At 42.3% G+C, this 18,232-nt stretch overlaps 1 protein-coding gene across 8 annotated transcripts in view; it reads left to right on the forward strand.

Moving 5' to 3' along the window:
• FNDC3B (fibronectin type III domain containing 3B) overlaps positions 1 to 18,232 on the forward strand; it is a 369,819-nt gene that overhangs the window by 253,869 nt on the left and 97,718 nt on the right. For all 8 annotated transcript variants that reach the window (XM_039338145.1, XM_039338154.1, XM_039338138.1 and 5 more), the window contains one exon: positions 13,848 to 13,906. In XM_039338145.1, coding sequence (XP_039194079.1) covers positions 13,848 to 13,906 — 59 coding nt within the window. The remainder of the gene's footprint in view (positions 1 to 13,847; positions 13,907 to 18,232) is intronic.

Below are 18,232 nucleotides of genomic sequence, written 5' to 3' on the forward strand. Positions count from 1 at the left end.
GATGGCACCATAATTCTAGAATTTCACTTCTTTAAATAGAACAACATCTTGTCTTTATAATTCTTTAATAGAACCTCTTATTATAAATCTACAGTGCCTAATGATGCTGTACCTGTATGGCTTTGATATTTTACAATTATTGGTTGTTTCATATCACACGGTGCCATTGTTTCTCAACCTTGATAACTTGAAGAGATGTGGACTTCAACTCCCAGAATTCCCTATTCAACAAAATTAAGAAACTGACCTATGATGTCCAGAAGTGGAAAAATATATAATAAACAGCCTACAGGAGCTGAATAGCCAGGTTTTTGAATTTACCAGAGTAGGAGCCATACGGATCTCTGGGGGGATATTATTCAAAATGTAGGCATTGCAACAGAGTAGGTGTGGTTCCTAAGTCCTGATAAATGTCATTGTTTAATAAAAGGGACCTCAATTAAGGCCTATTCTAGAGGTTCTGCAGTTCCTGTACCAGCAATGTTTGCCATTGTTTCAGGTCCATCTTTTTGTAGAGTTAACTTCCATCTTACTCCAACATTTCTGTAAAAAGGTAGGCATTTGGTACAGTAAGCACCAGGATTTCTTGAACAGTCTATTATGTATGTATAGCATTTGCTGAACAGAAATATCTGTTTAAAAACAGGCAGAGGAAAAGGGAAATGTTTTCTGGCACTGAATGCAAAGAGAAAGTTTGAAGAATCCTGGATTCTTACAGGGGACAAGCTGAAGTTATTAAAGAGGATTAGGGTACGCAGCTGCTGAGTGGATGAAATGTTTGCAATTTCAAAGCTGCATTCAGCCGTAAACCAAAATTTACACAATACCACAATATCTATTAGCTTCTCCTTTTTTAATTAGAGGTTAAGTTACTGCTACCTGGCTGCATAATTCATTTCACTTTTTGAAGCTTGCTTAAAACAATATCTAGCTATGCCACAAGCTTTTTATTGCTTTGGCTGCATTCTAACATGGCCTGGAGTTGAAAGACTAATTTTGAGAAATTATTAATCAACTTTGCTTTCTTTTTTTTATTGAATCGTGACTTGGCTAAGGCTCTCTATTCACCTTGTCTGCATCCAATAAGCTGCAGAAATACTCCCTTTTTCTCCCCATAAAAGTCAAATGGCTCTTGAAGTAGATGAATGGGGAAGCCAAGAGATTAGTCTGAACTTTCATCTTCCCTTTCATTGCTCTTGGAAATCCATCTTTTCAAAATTGGTATCTTAACTCTTGAAAAAGCCACTAAGGGCCAGGCCTTAAAGTGCAAAATCATTCCCCTATCCTTGAAGGCATGTTAATTATAAAAAATGGACAAACCTAATTAAATGAAAATTGGATTACGATGTTTTTCTGCAACAAACTTTCCCTCCTTGTGGGTTGGATTTTGACATGGCCAATGTGAAAACTGAAGTCCAGCTCTGCTAGAGTGACATCAAGTTGGATTTTTCAAAGATGTGTTAGGAAACTCCACAACAATTTTATTATGAGAAAAGATGTGTCCACTTTGAAGAATTACACTTTAGTGTAATTACACATTTGATCTCCCCGTTGAACCTTCCCATATATTTGGATTGAAAGGAGATTTACATACTAGTATGCATCCACAATTTCCATGAACATGGGGATGCAAAGCCTTGAGTGAAATCTTTATCTGCAACTGTAGATGGGAGGCTGACCTATTGCCTAACCATAATTGAAGTCAAATTAATAGGCTCAGTTTAAGACTTTATGGCTATAAATGAGAGAACTTCAAGCATTATTGCAAATCTTCATTATAGTCTTCTTGTTCTTTTAATATATGAGTTATTTTGTTTTTATGATACTCTTAATGCCTTTTTAGGAACCTTTGTAATTATCTTGGCTACAAATCTCTAGTCCAGAGTGCTATGTGATTTTCTGTGGAATTAATTAACAGTGTGCAAACCAATATGCTCCCTTGATCAAACTTTGTTGTTTATTGTCTTTCTTTTTAAAAGTATATGGTGAAATTCACACTTCCCCATCGTCCCATTACCAGACATAATTCGTATTACCAAATAATCTATTAAACATTTCTAATAAGATCTTTTTCTCTTCCTTCTCCATTTCCTCTATCTCTTCCTTTTAGGAGCTTATGAGGGGAAACTCTCAAATTCAGTACAAATGCCCTTTGAATTTTTAACATTCATTGAAATCTTACTTGACAGACATAATCTTCACTTTTAGAGAACTAATCTACATGGGATAATGTTAACAAAGCACAATAAAGTAGAAAGAGTTTAGAAGTTAATTTGACCCCAATTTCTAAGTTAGCCAATTATACATTTCAAAGATTATTTGCTGAGCATAATCATCCTTTTATCATCTTTAAGTTGCCTTTGAATTTTGCTGTGTATTTAAAAATATGTAGACATTTATAAATGGAGTGTTATATGCATTAGGGAGAAAAGACTTAGGAGTGGGTTTGTGGAAGTTGCCATAGTTTCAAAATAGATTGATCCACTCATTTCTGGTAGAAAGTAAAAAAAATAAAAAATCTGGTGCCTTCTTTTCACAGCATAGTTTCTTTGAGGATTAAACACACCCCCACCATATCTTCCTCTGAGCATCACTACCAAAATATAGATGCCTGCCCACTCCACTGCACTAAGTCAACTCCTCCTGAACTCTGCCATCTCTTCCCCAGGCCCAAGGATCCATCAACCTTCAAATGTTGAAGGTCTACAATTTAGCACCAAACAGCTAATTGGTAGCTTCTCTAGAAGAAAATCTTCCAGTGCTTAACGATCTATTGCAGGGGTCTTCAAACTTGGCCCTTTTATGACTTGTGGACTTCAACTCCCAGAATTCCTCAGCCAGTATGCCTGGTTGAGGAATTCTGGGAGTTGAAGTCCACAAGTCATAAAAGGGCCAAGTTTGAAGACCTCTGATCTATTACTTCTGCCACCAAACACCTGATCACTGGCTCCATTTAAACTATTTTACTTCCATCTTGGTCACCTGCTGCAGCACCTTTGGCTTCTGGATCCATTCTAATAACTGTCAGGAGCCAGTTTCTTATAGGGCAGTTTCAAGCTACACACCATTAATTTCTGAGGGAATTATAGCTTCTGGTGTTGCTGTTCTGAAAAATAGTCAACAGACGCAATGGTAGCAGAGGATTGTCAACACTATCTATCTAAAAAAATTATGGCAGCAGATAAGATGTCTGATTTTGCCAATTAATTTTAAACCCAGAGAGTGAGTCAAAAATAGAAGTCTGAGGTCCATCCATATGTCCTTCTCATGTTTGCCTATAAATGCAGAATATTTTTTTGAAAATAAAGGATACCTATCATTCCTGTCTATACATATTAGTAGTCCCAAAGGTGCTTTTTTCAAAAGGCAACTGGACTTTCTTTGTTTTTCCTTGAAGATGTTTCGCTTCTCATCATTGCTTCAGTTCTTCAGAAGCTTCTTGGATGAGAAGCGAAACATCCTCAAGGAAAAACACAAGAAAATCCAGTTACCGTTTGAAAAAGCACCTTTGGGACAACCATGACCTGGATGGCTGAGAATCTCCATAGACCAGGGGTGTCAAACTTGCAACATCATGTGATGTGTCATGATGTATCGTGGCTTTTTTTCCCCAAAAAAATGTGGGTGCGGTTTTGACATGACGCATCCGGCCCATGGGCCAGCAGTTTGACACCCCTGCCATAGACACTAAGTATTTGTAATTCTCTGCTAGTCAATATATTTGCAGTTTTGTTTTCTCAGTAATCAAATTATTTTAGGATTATAATAGCTGTTTATTAATAATTTTTATCTGCTTTTGATTGGAGTTTAGGATATATTTATCCCAACACATCAAAAGAAAATTAAGGGAAGAAAACTGCCCTAAAATAATTGTGCTTAATTTATAGTGTTTGTGTCTTATTCCTGCTGTGTTCTTGAACTAGAAGACACTAGTTATCATTGAGTTGGAAAAGGGTTAATGTAAGGATCTAGTATGTTAGAAAACCTGCTGCATTTTTCACAGTTGAAAGAAAATTTTCATTGATCTTTGGGATTTTATTTTTATCTCATTGCTGAATATGCTATAAAGCAGTCAAAAGATAGAAAATCTGGTCCATGTGTTAAGGTTTAAAGGTCAAGAATGACTCAATTCCTGCTTCTGGTAGCTAAGGTGATGTAATAACAAAGAATGTTGTTATGGGAAAAAAAAGAGGAATCCTTCTCCTTGTATTTGCAGAAGCAGTGGAAAACCCTGGAAACTATGTTGACTCTTAAGAGCCAGACTGAAAAAAAAAAATCTGTTCAGAAATTTGCAAAGTGAATATTGCAGTCTCAGATGAGATGGTTTGGATCAATCTTAATTATAGCTAGAATGATACATTCCCCTGAGTTTCAATTCAGCATGCACAAAAACTTGAAACAAGTTCCATGTCCTAGAAAGCAGTGAGTTTCTGCAAAAAAAAAAAAATCCATTTTAATTGAATCCTATTCCATAGTTTCTTTACTTGTTAATTCATCATATCAAAAAGCTTCAAATTATGGGCAGGCTGTGTTAGGCTTAGAAACTCTTCTCCAGCACTGGAGATGGATAATCCACGCAGTGGGTTGAGACTGTATTCCTGGCCAATCAGATCAGTCAGCCAAAGTTGCCACGCCCCGTCTTGGACCATGATCCTTTAGTCTTGACTGATCTGGCCATACAGAGACACCTACAACTTTTGGCTCCTGGGCAGGTATAGTTCCTTTCCATTAGGGGGGATTTTTTCTAGTAGCTGAAATTGCTTAGTTTAAAAGTTAATTAGAGATAATTTAATTCAATTTAATTGATCACTCAAAAATTTCCTTGCTAAATTGTAAGACTCAGGAAGTCAGATTCCTACAGGGGAAACCACCCCCACTTAAAAGGGGGAAATCCCTAACTCCCCTCCCTAACCCAAAAACCCCAGCCACCTTCCAGCAGCCGGCAGCCGCCTTAAACAAACGGGGAGGCTCGGGTAACCCCTCGCGTTTAAAACAAACAAACAAACAAAAAAAAAGACAGAAAGGCAAGCAGTTAGCGAGGGAAGCGGAGGACAAAGGGGACGCATGCTGGGAGGGAGATTGATTAAGGGAAACAGCTGGCGTGCGAAGGAGCAGTCTTTTCACTCCAGGCTGCTCAGGATTTTTTAAATGAGGCACCATTGTCTGCACAGCTGGAAGCACGCGCAGCTCTTTGTTACAACCGCACGTGGCATAGGCAGCCTTGTTAACACATGCGCAGTAGTCTCCTGGCAGCGGCGGCCATATTTTTTGTCCAAACAGGGGAGTTAAAGTTCCTTAAGAAAGCTAGGTTCAGCCGCTGGAGTGAATTAATAGCAAGCAGTACTGGGGTACTAAAGCATCTATTATTCATTCAGAGACATTCAAATCAGACACATAGCTACTGGTTCCAGGACTTGGTGTCTTCAACCTAAGGTAAATAAGAACCTTTCATAACTAACTGTGTTTAGTTGCCTTTGGCTCCTTCCAGACTTCGGGTCCCCCATTAGTGGCCCGTATGCCTCTGGATTTAGTGGTGGGTTCCAGGCATCCCCAGTTGCGTGCCTGTCCTTACCCACCATAGTCAAGCCGGGTTCCAGGCATTCCCATTAGCGTGCCTGTTCTTATCCGTGCACAGTGACTAACTCTGACAATTTGCAGAGTCTGCTCCTGAGTTCCAGACGCCCCCAGTAGTGCGCCTGTCCTTACTCAAAGTTGGAGCTCTCCTACTACCTGGGTCCCCCCTATCGCGGCCCAGCGTTAGTGGAGAATGGAGGAAGCAATCATTCCCTCCACTGGAGCCCCGCCTTCATCCTCTGGAGCACCTGCTTCAGAGGATTCGGAATCCTCTGCAGCCCCTAGAAAGGCTGCAAGGAAGTCATCAAAGAAGGCTGACAAACAGGCAATCAGAAGACACCAAGCCCTAGAAAAAGAGTTTGACAGAGCCCAGAAAAGGGCCAGAATTGAAAATAGGCAGAATGGGGGAATAGGTCCTGATCTACCGCTGGGTCTCCCTTCATCCCCACGGGCCATTTGGTCATTAGGGAGCTCATCACAGTCCCAAACAGAGGGTGGGATAGGCGAATTCTCATCGCTCTCCCGATCCCCCTCCCCACGGAGGTTACAGGAAACCCCGAGGACCATGCTAACCATAGCACCTGCAGGGTCGCAGGCAATGGTCACTCCTCCTGCATTGACGGGGGATCTGCTAGCTACCCTAATAGCACAGGCAGTGGACCGTGCATTTGAGGCCAGGGCTCAAACTTCAAAAGCCAAGTCTCTAGGACTTAGAACGAGGCATCGGGAGGAAACGGAGGACCATCAGGACCTCTCCTCCGTCTCAGACTCGTCGGTCTCTGAGGAAGCTTACCTGGACCAGCCAGGTACGTCACAAGGGATTCAAATGTCTGAGGAGGAGGAGGACACCTCACCTCAAGGGCCGTCCTTCAGCGGCCTGTTTAACCCTTCTCTTTTTGTTACTATTCTGCGCAAGGCTGAGGCCACAGCCCATCTGGGGCATGGGACACCAGCGGAGCCTGTCACAGTTGACACGGAGGCTGAGCCGACGTTCGCCGAAAAGGTAACCACTCAACACCGCATACCATGCCCGACCATGTTCCTAAACACAATAAGGAAACAGTGGGCAGCGCCAACCTCCCTACCGCTTCCTAGCAATGCGGAGAGGAAGCTATTTAACGTAGCAAGGGAGCTAGAGGGAACATTGGAGGTGCCGGTGGTGGACGAACCCATAGGTCCCCTGATATCGGACACGGCCATATCAGGAGATTTTGCTGAGGCTCTTAAAGCCGAGGACCGAAAGAGTGAGTCCAACTACAGGAGAACGCACCAGGCAATAGCTTGGGCTACCAGGGCGTCTACCTCCGCGTCCTTTTTCACCAGAGCCACACTTTGTTGGCTCCGTGAGTTACAGGGCCGGGTTCCCATGGAAGATATACGCACTCACCAGGAACTCAGCAAAATGGTAGCGGCCACGGAATATGCGTCGGACGCAACACTTTTAGCGACCAAGTTTTCAGCCAAGGCAATGGCGGCAAACAACACGAGCAGGCGCATCCTCTGGCTAAAGAACTGGCAGGCGGATACCAAATCCAAGTGGAAATTGGCTTCGGCTCCGTACCAAGGGGCAAAGCTGTTGGTGAGGCACTAACGCCATACCTGACAGAGAACAAGGACAAGCGCAAGGTCCTTAAACACATGCTTAAAAGGCAGGACAAGAGACCCGGCTCCTGGGGAAGGAAACAATCCTTTCGTACGGAAGCCAGGGTCAACTACTTTCAAAATTCCCAACCCTTCCAAGCTAGACAGGATAGGGAAAGACAGGGGGACAGTCAGAACACAAGACATAGGCAAACACAGGGAAGATGGCCCTTTCGGGGGAACAACCGCCCCTTCCGCCGTACCAGATGACTCCCGCCCAGACCTTCCCATAGGGGGCAGACTAGCAGGGTTTGCTCCCCAGTGGGAAGAGACCACCATGGACGTATGGGTCAGGAACACCATACGTCACGGTCTATCTCTAGAATTTCTCTCAAAGCCCCCGAACCGCTTCCGCCCGTGCCCCTGTCCCACAAACCCAACAAAGAGAAGGCTCATGAACGAGGCCGTTCAGCACCTTCTAAACATACGGGCCGTAGAACCGGTGCCTATGAACCAGAGAGACCAGGGGTTTTATTCTATCCTCTTCGTGGTCCCAAAACCCTCGGGGGGTTGGAGAGCCATTTTGGATTTGAAAAGGCTAAATTTCTACATAAAATACCGCAAATTCAAAATGCAGACACTACGCTCCATCCTTGGAAGCGTAAGGAAAGGGGATTTTCTGGCATCGATCGACCTCACGGAGGCATACTTGCACATCCCTATCTCTCTGGCTCACCGCCGCTTTCTACGGTTTGCCTACAGGGGGCACCATTTTCAATACAGGGCACTTCCATTCGGCCTGTCATCAGCGCCCAGGGTGTTCACCAAGATTCTGGCGGTTCTGGCAGCACACCTAAGAAACGTACCAGTCAGAGTCCAGTGCTACCTGGACGATATTCTAATCCAGTCATCGTCCGCCCAGCAGTCTCGGGCGGACCTAAAGTTAGTGATAAAAATGCTGCAGGACCACGGCTTCTCGGTGAACTTTCCAAAGAGTCATCTAACCCCAACTACGAGAATACTCCACCTGGGAGCGGTCATAGACACAAAGGAATGCAAGGTGTACCTATCACAGGAACGCCTCAGCAGCATAAAGAAAGCCGTAAAACAGGTAAGCCGCGGTCAGTCAGTGACGCTGGTCTGCCTCTCCCAGCTGCTAGGGAAGATGATATCGACCATAGCAATAGTCCTTGGGCAAGGCTGCACTCAAGAGAACTGCAATGGTTCATGCTCCCGTTTCAGAGACAACAAATCAGTGCATCCCGGAAGAGGGTAGGCATACCTCTGAGAGTACGACACTCCCTCAGGTGGTGGCTATCTCCAGCTCTCCTCAGGGGGTCCCCCTTCAGGGAACCAGACAGAGTAGTAGTCACAACAGATGCGAGCTTATTCGGCTGGGGAGGCCACTTGGGGACCAAGTGGACACAGGGCCGCTGGTCAGCGGTGGATCTCCGACACAACATAAACTGGCTCGAGCTGCAGGCTATTCACCTAGCGTTAAGACATTTTCACAGCAGCATAAAAGGCAGGCACGTACTGGTCCTGACGGACAACGTGACAGCCAAGGCCCACATAAACCGTCAGGGGGGCACACACTCTCGCTCGCTCTCGGCCGAGGCCCTCCTACTGGGGGCCTGGGCGGAACAAAATCTGGCCTCCATAAAGGCCGACCACATATCGGGGGAGGCAAACATCCAAGCAGATCTGTTGAGCAGATCAACAATAGATCACTCGGAGTGGCAACTACACCCGAGGATCTTCAGGGAGGTCTGTCACCGCTTCGGGCTTCCCCAGGTGGACCTTTTTGCCTCTCCTTCCAATGCCCACCTAACTCGCTTCTTCTCCCGATTCCCATCCAAGGGAGCAGAGCAGACGGACGCGTTACGGAGCCCATGGCCAAGGGGGCTCCTGTACGCGTTTCCACCCTTACCTCTCCTTCCGGCGGTAGTACGCAAGATTCTGCGGGAAAGGGCCGAGGTAATCCTTGTGGCCCCTTATTGGCCAAGGAGACCTTGGTTCGCAGACTTGAGGAGTCTCTCCCGCACGAATCCATGGCGGATTCCTCCGGAGAGGATCTCCCTCAAGCAGGGGGAGATCTCCCACCCAGAGCCACAATGGCTACAACTAGCCGTCTGGCTCTTGAACGGTCAATTTTAGCCAAGGGGGCTTGCTCACAGGGTGTAATTAGGGTCATACAGGCATCAAGGCGCCCCTCCACGAACCGTATCTACGAGGCCACGTGGAGAAGCTTCCAATCATGGTGCTCTAAACAGGAATTGTTACTCGAAGGGATCACAATTCCCAAGATCCTAGAATTTTTACTAGATGGCCTAGAGAGGGACCTCTCGCCAAACACACTGCGCAGGCAAATCGCCGCTCTCTCAACTATACTTTCTGCCAGCCCCGGTGAATCCTTGGGCAAGCATCCCTTAATACGATCCTTCCTCAAGGGGGCTGCGAACGCCAACCGTGCACAGGTATCCATCGTGGGAACTACCACGAGTACTACAAGCTCTTACCAGAGCGCCCTTTGAACCACTCAAAACATGTGACATTCGCTATCTAACCCATAAGGTAGCATTCTTGGTAGCCATCCCGTCAGCTCGGCGGATATCCGAGTTAGCTTCTCTCTCAATGAGGAAGGATCTGTGCCATTTTCACAGGGACAAGGTAGTCCTAAGAATAGACCCTTCATTCATTCCAAAGGTCAACTCCCTTTTTCACAGATCACAGGAAATAGTCCTACCAGACTTCTGTCCAAACCCAGCTCATCCCCTGGAGCAACAATGGCACACCTTGGACGTACGCATGGCACTAAGACATTACATTTCACGCACAGCGGAATTCCGACGCTCGGAAGCGCTTTTCATATCCTTCCACCCCGCTACTAGGGGCCGGAAGGTCTCGTCCTCTACCATCGGTAGGTGGATTAGGGCATGCATCACGGGGGCATACCAGGCGGAGTCCTTGCAAGTCCCCAAGCATATCACGGCCCATTCCACAAGGAGTGCTGCCACCTCAGCAGCATGGGCCATGCAGGCTTCTATTGAAGAGGTATGCAGGGCAGCCACTTGGGCCTCGCCCTCTCCATTCATTCGTCATTACAAAATCGACAGGTACTCCTCTGCAGAGGCCTCCTTCGGTAGGAGGGTTCTCCAGCAGGTGCTAGACCAAAGTTGCACACGGGACCAGTCTATTCCCCAACCCAAGGGACAATAGGCTTTGGTATGTCCCACTGCGTGGATTATCCATCTCCAGTGCTGGAGAAGGGGCGTTGACTTACCTGAACGCCTTTTCTCAGCACGGAGATGGATAATCCACACCCACCCTTATAGACTAGAATAATAGGGTATATTTAGTGGAGCCAAAACGTCTTACTGTCAGTCAATGGCTGCGCTCGAGTCAAGACTAAAGGATCATGGTCCAAGACGGGGCGTGGCAACTTTGGCTGACTGATCTGATTGGCCAGGAATACAGTCTCAACCCACTGCGTGGATTATCCATCTCCGTGCTGAGAAAAGGCGTTCAGGTAAGTCAACGCCCCTTCCCTTGTACAGGTAGTCCTTGAGTTACAATTGTAAATTGAGCCTGGAAATTACGATTCTATGTCATCACAGTCATAAAGTGGGCCATTACATGAAAAGTGATGTCCAATGGATGACTTGCTAATATATTAGTGCTATAATGGGGTCTCTATCAGCAAATGAGTAATTATCCTGTGTTTTCTTGGTATGTGCTTGTACAGCCACAATATTAATAATAATAACAACAACAACAACAACAACGATAATGTTGAAAGGGACCTTGGAGGTCATCTAGTCCAACCCCCTGCTCAGGCAGGAAACCCTATACCATTTCAGACAAATGGCTATCCAGTCTCTTCTTAAAAACTTCCAGAGTTGGAGCATTCACCGCTTCTGGAGGCAGGTGGTTCCACTGGTTAATTGTTCTAACTGTCAGGAAGTTCCTCCTTAGTTCTAGGTTGCTTCTCTCCTTGATTAGTTTCCAATGAATTATTGTAAGTCAAGGACTAGTCATCTAGACCAATTATTATAAGTCAAGGACTAGTCATCAAGTCCCAGAATTCCTCAGCCAGGCACACTGGCTGAAGAATTCTGGGAGTTGAAGTCCAAAAATCATAAAAGGGCCAAGTCTGAAGACCCCTGATCTAGACTTTGTAGCAGGGAAGTTCTGAAGACCAGTGTAGGATAAAACAGCTATGAGAAAGAGGATGCTAAACCAGCTAGGACCTTGGGTCTGTTCCAGCCTGCTCTTTGGAATGGTTTATTTTACCATTTCTCTACATCAGATTCATTTGGCTCATTCAGTCAGTTCCTGAAGCCAAGAACAAGGAATTTGCCCATTAGACCTCTGAATCACAATGTTGGGCTTGGTAGAAGGCTAAAAACATTCCTCTAATAGGTTTCTGTTTTCCAAGAATCTGAACTTACGAAGAGTTTAGCTGAAAGCCTGAAATGATTGTTCTGTGAAGTACAGTTACAGTGATTTTACCTTAATTAGCCTCTTGGTAAAATCCAGTCAAAGCAATGTTCACATGACTTTTCCAACTTATGTTAGATCCGCTTCATACTATTTATAAATAAGTAATAGTAGATGTTATTGTTTTTTTAATTTATATCCATCTTGCTGCCTAAATGACATGCAAAGAGGAAAATGTGGATCTATAGCAACATAAACTGTCTTTTTAAATTTGTGTCTCTGCCAGTTTGTCCTCTTTCTTTCTTTCTTTCTTTCTTTCTTTCTTTCTTTCTTTCTTTCTTTCTGTCTGTTTATCTATCTATCTATCCATCCATCCATCCATCCAATTTATAATTACCCATCTCACTGTCTTAAAGGCAACATCCAGGAAAGCCAGAGAAATACATATAATACAATATTTATCTATCTTTTATCTAATCTTATTTATCACACATAACTTTTGCAACATTATGCAAAGCGCAGAGCAGGAATAAGAAAGAATAAACTGAAGAAATTAAAGTGTGATTGGGGTCGAAAAAAGGAACTACAGCCGTATCTAGGTTATATCAATACCATTCCCTTATACCTCATTATATATCTTTCAATGCTTGCAAACCATCCAAGCTTTCACCCAATTCATGCACAGCTTCCTACACTGCTTTTTATTCTTTAAACATCTCATCTTTGTTCATGAAGGTCTTGGGTCTCTTTAACTATGACTTTCACAGTCTTCCTGTTCTTCTTGACCCATTGACTCTTCCTGCTTACATTCATTTTGTAACTAAGTCCTCATTCATTCTTATTCCATGACCAAACCAACTGGAAGTACTAGTCCTTGATTTATGACTACAATTGGAATTTCTGCTGTAAGCCATTGCAGTCATAAGTTGAATCAGGCCCAAATTTTGGTACCATTTTTGCTACAGTCATTAAGAGAACACAGTTTCCCCAATAGGTGTTTTCACTGGAAATCAGCAAAAGAGGTCATAGAGTCACAATCATGATTGCAGAATGTTGAAACAGGTCTTAAATGCAAGCTGGTTGCTGAGTACCCAGATTACTATTATGTGTCCATGAGGTGGTACGATGATCATAAGTATGAGTACAAGTTGTAATTAATGTCTAAGAAGAAACTATCACTTGTCTGAAATGATATAGGTTCTGCTGTTTGAGTAGGGGACTGGACTAGAAGACCTCCAAGGTCGCTTCCAGCTCTATTCTATTCATTCAATTTTTGCAAACTCATCATAACTTTGAACCATAATTAAATGAACAATCCTAAGGATTGTCCTATATCCCATTCCCATTTTTATTTCTCTTCTAATGTACGTATGTTCTTATTACTCAGTTCTCACTTCCATATAATAGTGTGGGCAGGAGCACAATGTCATTTATTTCAACAAACATTAATTACTCAAGGCAGATCACATAATACTTCCTACTAGGATTTACACATATTAAAATTTTGCCATCTATTTTCCCATTTTTAATAAACATTACACCAGCATACTTCCTATCTGTGCATAATAATTATGTATAATTTGGATTTTTCCCTGAAAAAAAAAACCTCCCTCTTCTTTCATCACTAATATATTAATTTTCAGACCCATGCTCCTTGCTTTTTAATTTAGTACAAATTATTTGTGGTCTCAGACAACACAACAATATCATCTGCATACAAAAATATAAATGCATTCACATTCCCAACCAGCATGCTTCTGCCATCATAATGAGCATTCTGTATCTATTTATCCATAAGTACTTTATACAACCAAGAGGATATCAACCATTCTTGTTTAACTATCTGCTCAATGTTGAATTACTTGCTAAGCATTCCATTTATCCCAAACCTGCTGAGTTACAATTCTCAGGATCCTTTGCCGTAGCCCGCATTTGATGAGTTGTAGTTCAGCGACTTCTAGGTCAGGGGTGTCAAACTCGCAAGTGACATGTCGCGACACATTGTGACTTTTCATTGCCGGCAATGGGGTGGGTAGTTTGACACCCCTGTTCTAAGTCTTCATGCCTAAACACATGGTTGCTAAACCCATGCTAATTTGTTTATAGCCCAACTCAGATTCTCTGTAATGACAGCATTTAGAATAGAATGCACAGCCTCAACTACATCAATCCTATGTAGTAATTTGTTGGCCCTCATTGCCCCTGAAGGTATAACTAACCTGTCTCCCTCTTTCTTTTTCTTTCCTGCATAGAATGTGATACAGAAACAAAGAAGGTTCAAGATGTTCTTTCTGGAATTGAGAAACCACAGGTATGTGACAGACACGCTTAACCAAAAGGAGCAGCATTAAAGATAAGCCATATATTATGTCAATCTATTATAATAAGTACATTTTATTTGCAAGATGGTGTGAATTGAATTGGTCTTGTCATTATAAATACTAGATTCCTAGTGTACTAGTGATTAGTCAAAGGAACAGTACATCCCGTACTATAAATTATAACATTTTTTTTTTTTTTTTTTTGGTCTGGCTTCACATATGCTAAGCCAATGATGGCAAACCTTTTAGAGACTGAGTGTCCAACCTGCAACCCAAACCCACTTATGTAACATCGGGTGCTGGGTGGGTGTGGCCCATTGGGTGGGCGTGGCTGCCGTGGTAACAGCAGACTGGGTGGGACTAAAAAGTTCAATCAATCAATTCCAACTTTGCGAGATCTTTTTTTTTTCCCACGAGAAGTTGAAATTGAGTGATTGATTGAACCCTTTTTTTTTTTTTGCACAGAGGCCTAAAGTGAAAAGGTTTTATAAAACCCAGCTGAAGGCCTAGGACTGGGATGACGGTGCACGTGCCCACAGAGAGGGCTTTGTGTGCCACCTGTGGCACACGTGCCATAGGTTCACCACCACAGTGCTAAGCCATCTCTTTTTTCTTTTTCCTCACCCTGTTTTAGATTAGCACATTGAATTAGCTTGTGAAGGGCTTCAGATCTGATTCCCAAATCCGTATGCAGGGACTTCTCTGAAATTCTTTAAAGCAGCTTTGTCTTTTCCCAGAATCACAGTTACTTTTAAGGAGTTTTAATGTCACATTTGCTTCCTGCAAGCTCTAGAAACTGCTTTTAGGTCTGCCTCTGAAGGACTGCAAATCCATAAAACTCAACAAGTAGTTTACTTAACAAAGTAAGATTAAGTCAGCCCTCTTAACATCATACCTAAATTCAATGAAAGAATCATTTCTCCGGATAAAGCTTCTGGTTCTAACTATTCATTTTAAGATTTCTGAGTTTAGATGAAAGTATCTAATTGATTTCCAGTGTGAGCATGAACATATGTCAAATTAAACTACCCCAACTGGTAAACATGACTGTATCTTCCGTCTCATTACCCATATTCTACACAAGTGAACTCAGAGCAAATACCTTTAATGATTAAGCAGAATTTTAAACCAACAAACAGCCATGATTTCAAATTTCTGGTCCATGGTGGCTGATACAGCATTGCTACATCCTGCTGAAATATGGAAAAGCACTAAATGTCATTAAGGAATTAGGTAGAGAGTGCAATAGTTCTCATTGACCAGCTCCAGTGGGTGTTACTTCAGAATAGTCTGCCCTGCTTCTGAACTCATGTGTGACGTTTGGTTATTTTTCAAAAAAATATCCATTTAAAACATTGAGCCCCTCCCATGCAACTCTAAACAGCAAAGACCAACAAAGAAGTTGACCCTAGAATCATTTTTGCTCAGCCTGAACAACTGCTACAATGCTAATATGACATCACTCTGATTCCTTATCTGAAACGGTTTATTGCTACAGCCAGATTGTGACTCATTTGCCTTTTCAAAACAAGCCGATGTATAGAAACACCCCATAAATAAATAAAACATTATATCTGGCATTCCTTGCATTTTACTTCTAGCTTCCTTTTCACATGTGGGGTATTCAAAGATTATGTAGGAAAATAGCCTAGTGAAAAGCATCTACTAGCATTCATTTGTGATGACCTGTATGCTTTTACTTGTGACTACATCACACATGCAAGTAATACGACCCCCTTCTATTCCAAGCAGTAATAATTTTATTCTGCCAGATGATAGTGGGTAAAACCTTAACTGAGAACCATGATCAGGATAGGCTGAGGAATTCTGGGAGTTGAAGTCCATGAATCATAAAAGGGCCGAATTTGAAGACCCCTGTTTTAGATAAAGATAACATTGATAGGGGGATATGGCATGGGACCATATTATCTGAGGCCTCTTCTCCAGTTACATCTTCCCAGGTCAGGCAGAAGAGACACGTTATGGATGCCATCTATTAAGGAATCCAGGTAGTCCTTGATACATGACTACAGTTGAGTTCAAAATTTTGTTGCTAAGCAAGACAGTTGTTAGATGAGCTTTGCCCCATTTTATGACCTTTCTTGCCACGCTTATTAAGTGAATCGCTGCATTTGTCAAGTTAGTAACATGGTTATTAAATGAATTTGGCTTCTCCATTGACTTTGATTGTCAGAAGATAACAGAAGGTGATCACATGATCCTGGAACACTGCAACTGGCATAAATACATCCCATTTGCCAGGCATCCAAATTTTGATCATGTGACCACAGGGATGCTGCAACAGTCATAAGAGTGAAAAACAGTCATAAGTCACTTTTTTCAATGCCTTTGTACTTTCAAACAGTCACTAATGAATGATTGTAAGTCGAGGACTATCTGTAGCAGGGGTCTTCAAACTTGGCCCTTTTATGACTTGTGAACTTCAACTCCCAGAATTCCTCAGCCAGGCAAGCTGACTGAGGAATTCTGGGAGTTGAAGTCCACAAGTCATAAAAGGGCCAAGTTTGAAGACCCCTGATCTATAGCATCTGATGGGGCCTAGCAGCAGAGGCTTTTCTGTCATGGCACCCATCCTTTGGAACATTCTTCCAGGAGATAAGATAGAATCTGTCTCTACTGATTTTAAAAAAGCTCTGAAGTTATGGTTTTGCTGTCTGGCTTGGAGAGTGGGGTCCAGTGGTCATATGGAGTCTATTTAATAGTTATATCAAATTCTGTGAATGTTTTATACTGGCTGCTGATCACAATAGTATAATTTTGTTTAATATGGTAATATTTTATTTGCTTTTTTCTGCAGATTTCTTATTGTGTTGTTTTCAATTGTTGCAAGGTATCCTGCATCATGTATATAAATAGAGCAGCTGCACCAAAAAAAAAAAATCACTATAGTATAATCCTGTAATTTTAAAACAAATTGTTCATGTCAATCTCACTTTCCTTTGGCTCTGAAGCATTGCCAACTTGCCAGTATTGAAATGTTTGGGGAACAGGACCAGGGGCTGACAATTGTGGAATATGAAGGATCAGCATTTCTGGTGGATGCCAAGTGGGAAAAGGTTGTTTTGCAATATGACTTAAACCATTTAAGGTGGTTTTAAAAGAATGAAATGGATTAAATGAATTACTGTCAAAGATTAATGCAACATTCCGTTTACTTTACTTACTCATTGACCTGAATGCAGAAAAAAAGCGCAGAATGCAGAAAAAAAAATGTCGATCACTATGTAATCCAGGCCTTGAGTTAATAGGCGGTTTGGAAGTGTTTCATGGAAGATTTAAAGTAGTATTTTAACTTGAAAGATGTTATTTTTGACAGGCACATACACAAGATGAACTGTCATCTGCTACATAATTGAAAACAGACCTTTTTGCTGTAATGTAACTAGTAATAATTAATGTGCAGAACTAAATAACATGGATGCCCACATAAATAAAATGTTCCTTTGGATATTCTACTTGCATTTGATTCTGCATAGTATGAAATCTGTCTCTGAACTTAAAAGAAAGCTTATAAAAAAATTAACCAGATTACCATAATTCTCCACAAAAATATAGATCTCACTTGTTTCTGATGGACTTTCCTTGCCTGTTTTCAACGAGTATTCACAATGGTCAAATGATCTTTGAGAATAGATTGTGTGCATCAGCAACATATCTCATATATACTAGTGATTCCCCCCATTTCCAATGAATGGAGTCTTCCTTAGCGATCCATACAAGTAGACACATCAAATTACACATAATGTTGTGAATACAGTATTCTACAAGGCTTTGTGTCACTGTGTTGGACAATCGTAAGATCTGTGGGGAATTTCATAAAATGAATATCCATATTCAATTGCTTTTTCCAGAGAAATCTGTAACCAGAAATCAGTGCAATCTCCTCTAAAGCCTTTCTGGTGGAGGGCTTAGACATACCTCATGGCTGAGATGGATCACTGTTTAAGAATCTGGCCAGGTGTCATGGTTCCGACAGATGAAACTCTTCAAAGAAGAGTTAGCAGTGTTGACACCAGGCAGCTTTTTGCTTCTACATAGCACCTTCAGGAAACCAAATCTCAGTAAAAAGGAGCAGCACAATCTGTTTAGCATTTAACTTGATCCTCTTTCCAGTTTCCATATTTACTTCTACTGTACAGATAAGAATACTATTCATTTTACTCCTTGGATTCTCCAAATTATTAAAGTTCATGAAAGGATAAAATGTTTTGGTTTCTTTTTTTTTTTTTTTTTTTTTTTTGGGCCATATGTTGCACAGAGGTACGTGTGTCCTAGCTGGTGATCATAAAAGAAAG

Source organism: Crotalus tigris, unplaced genomic scaffold, assembly GCF_016545835.1.
Source record: "Crotalus tigris isolate CLP2741 ecotype Arizona unplaced genomic scaffold, ASM1654583v1 scf7180000017549.6302385, whole genome shotgun sequence".
Lineage (NCBI taxonomy): Eukaryota > Metazoa > Chordata > Lepidosauria > Squamata > Viperidae > Crotalus > Crotalus tigris.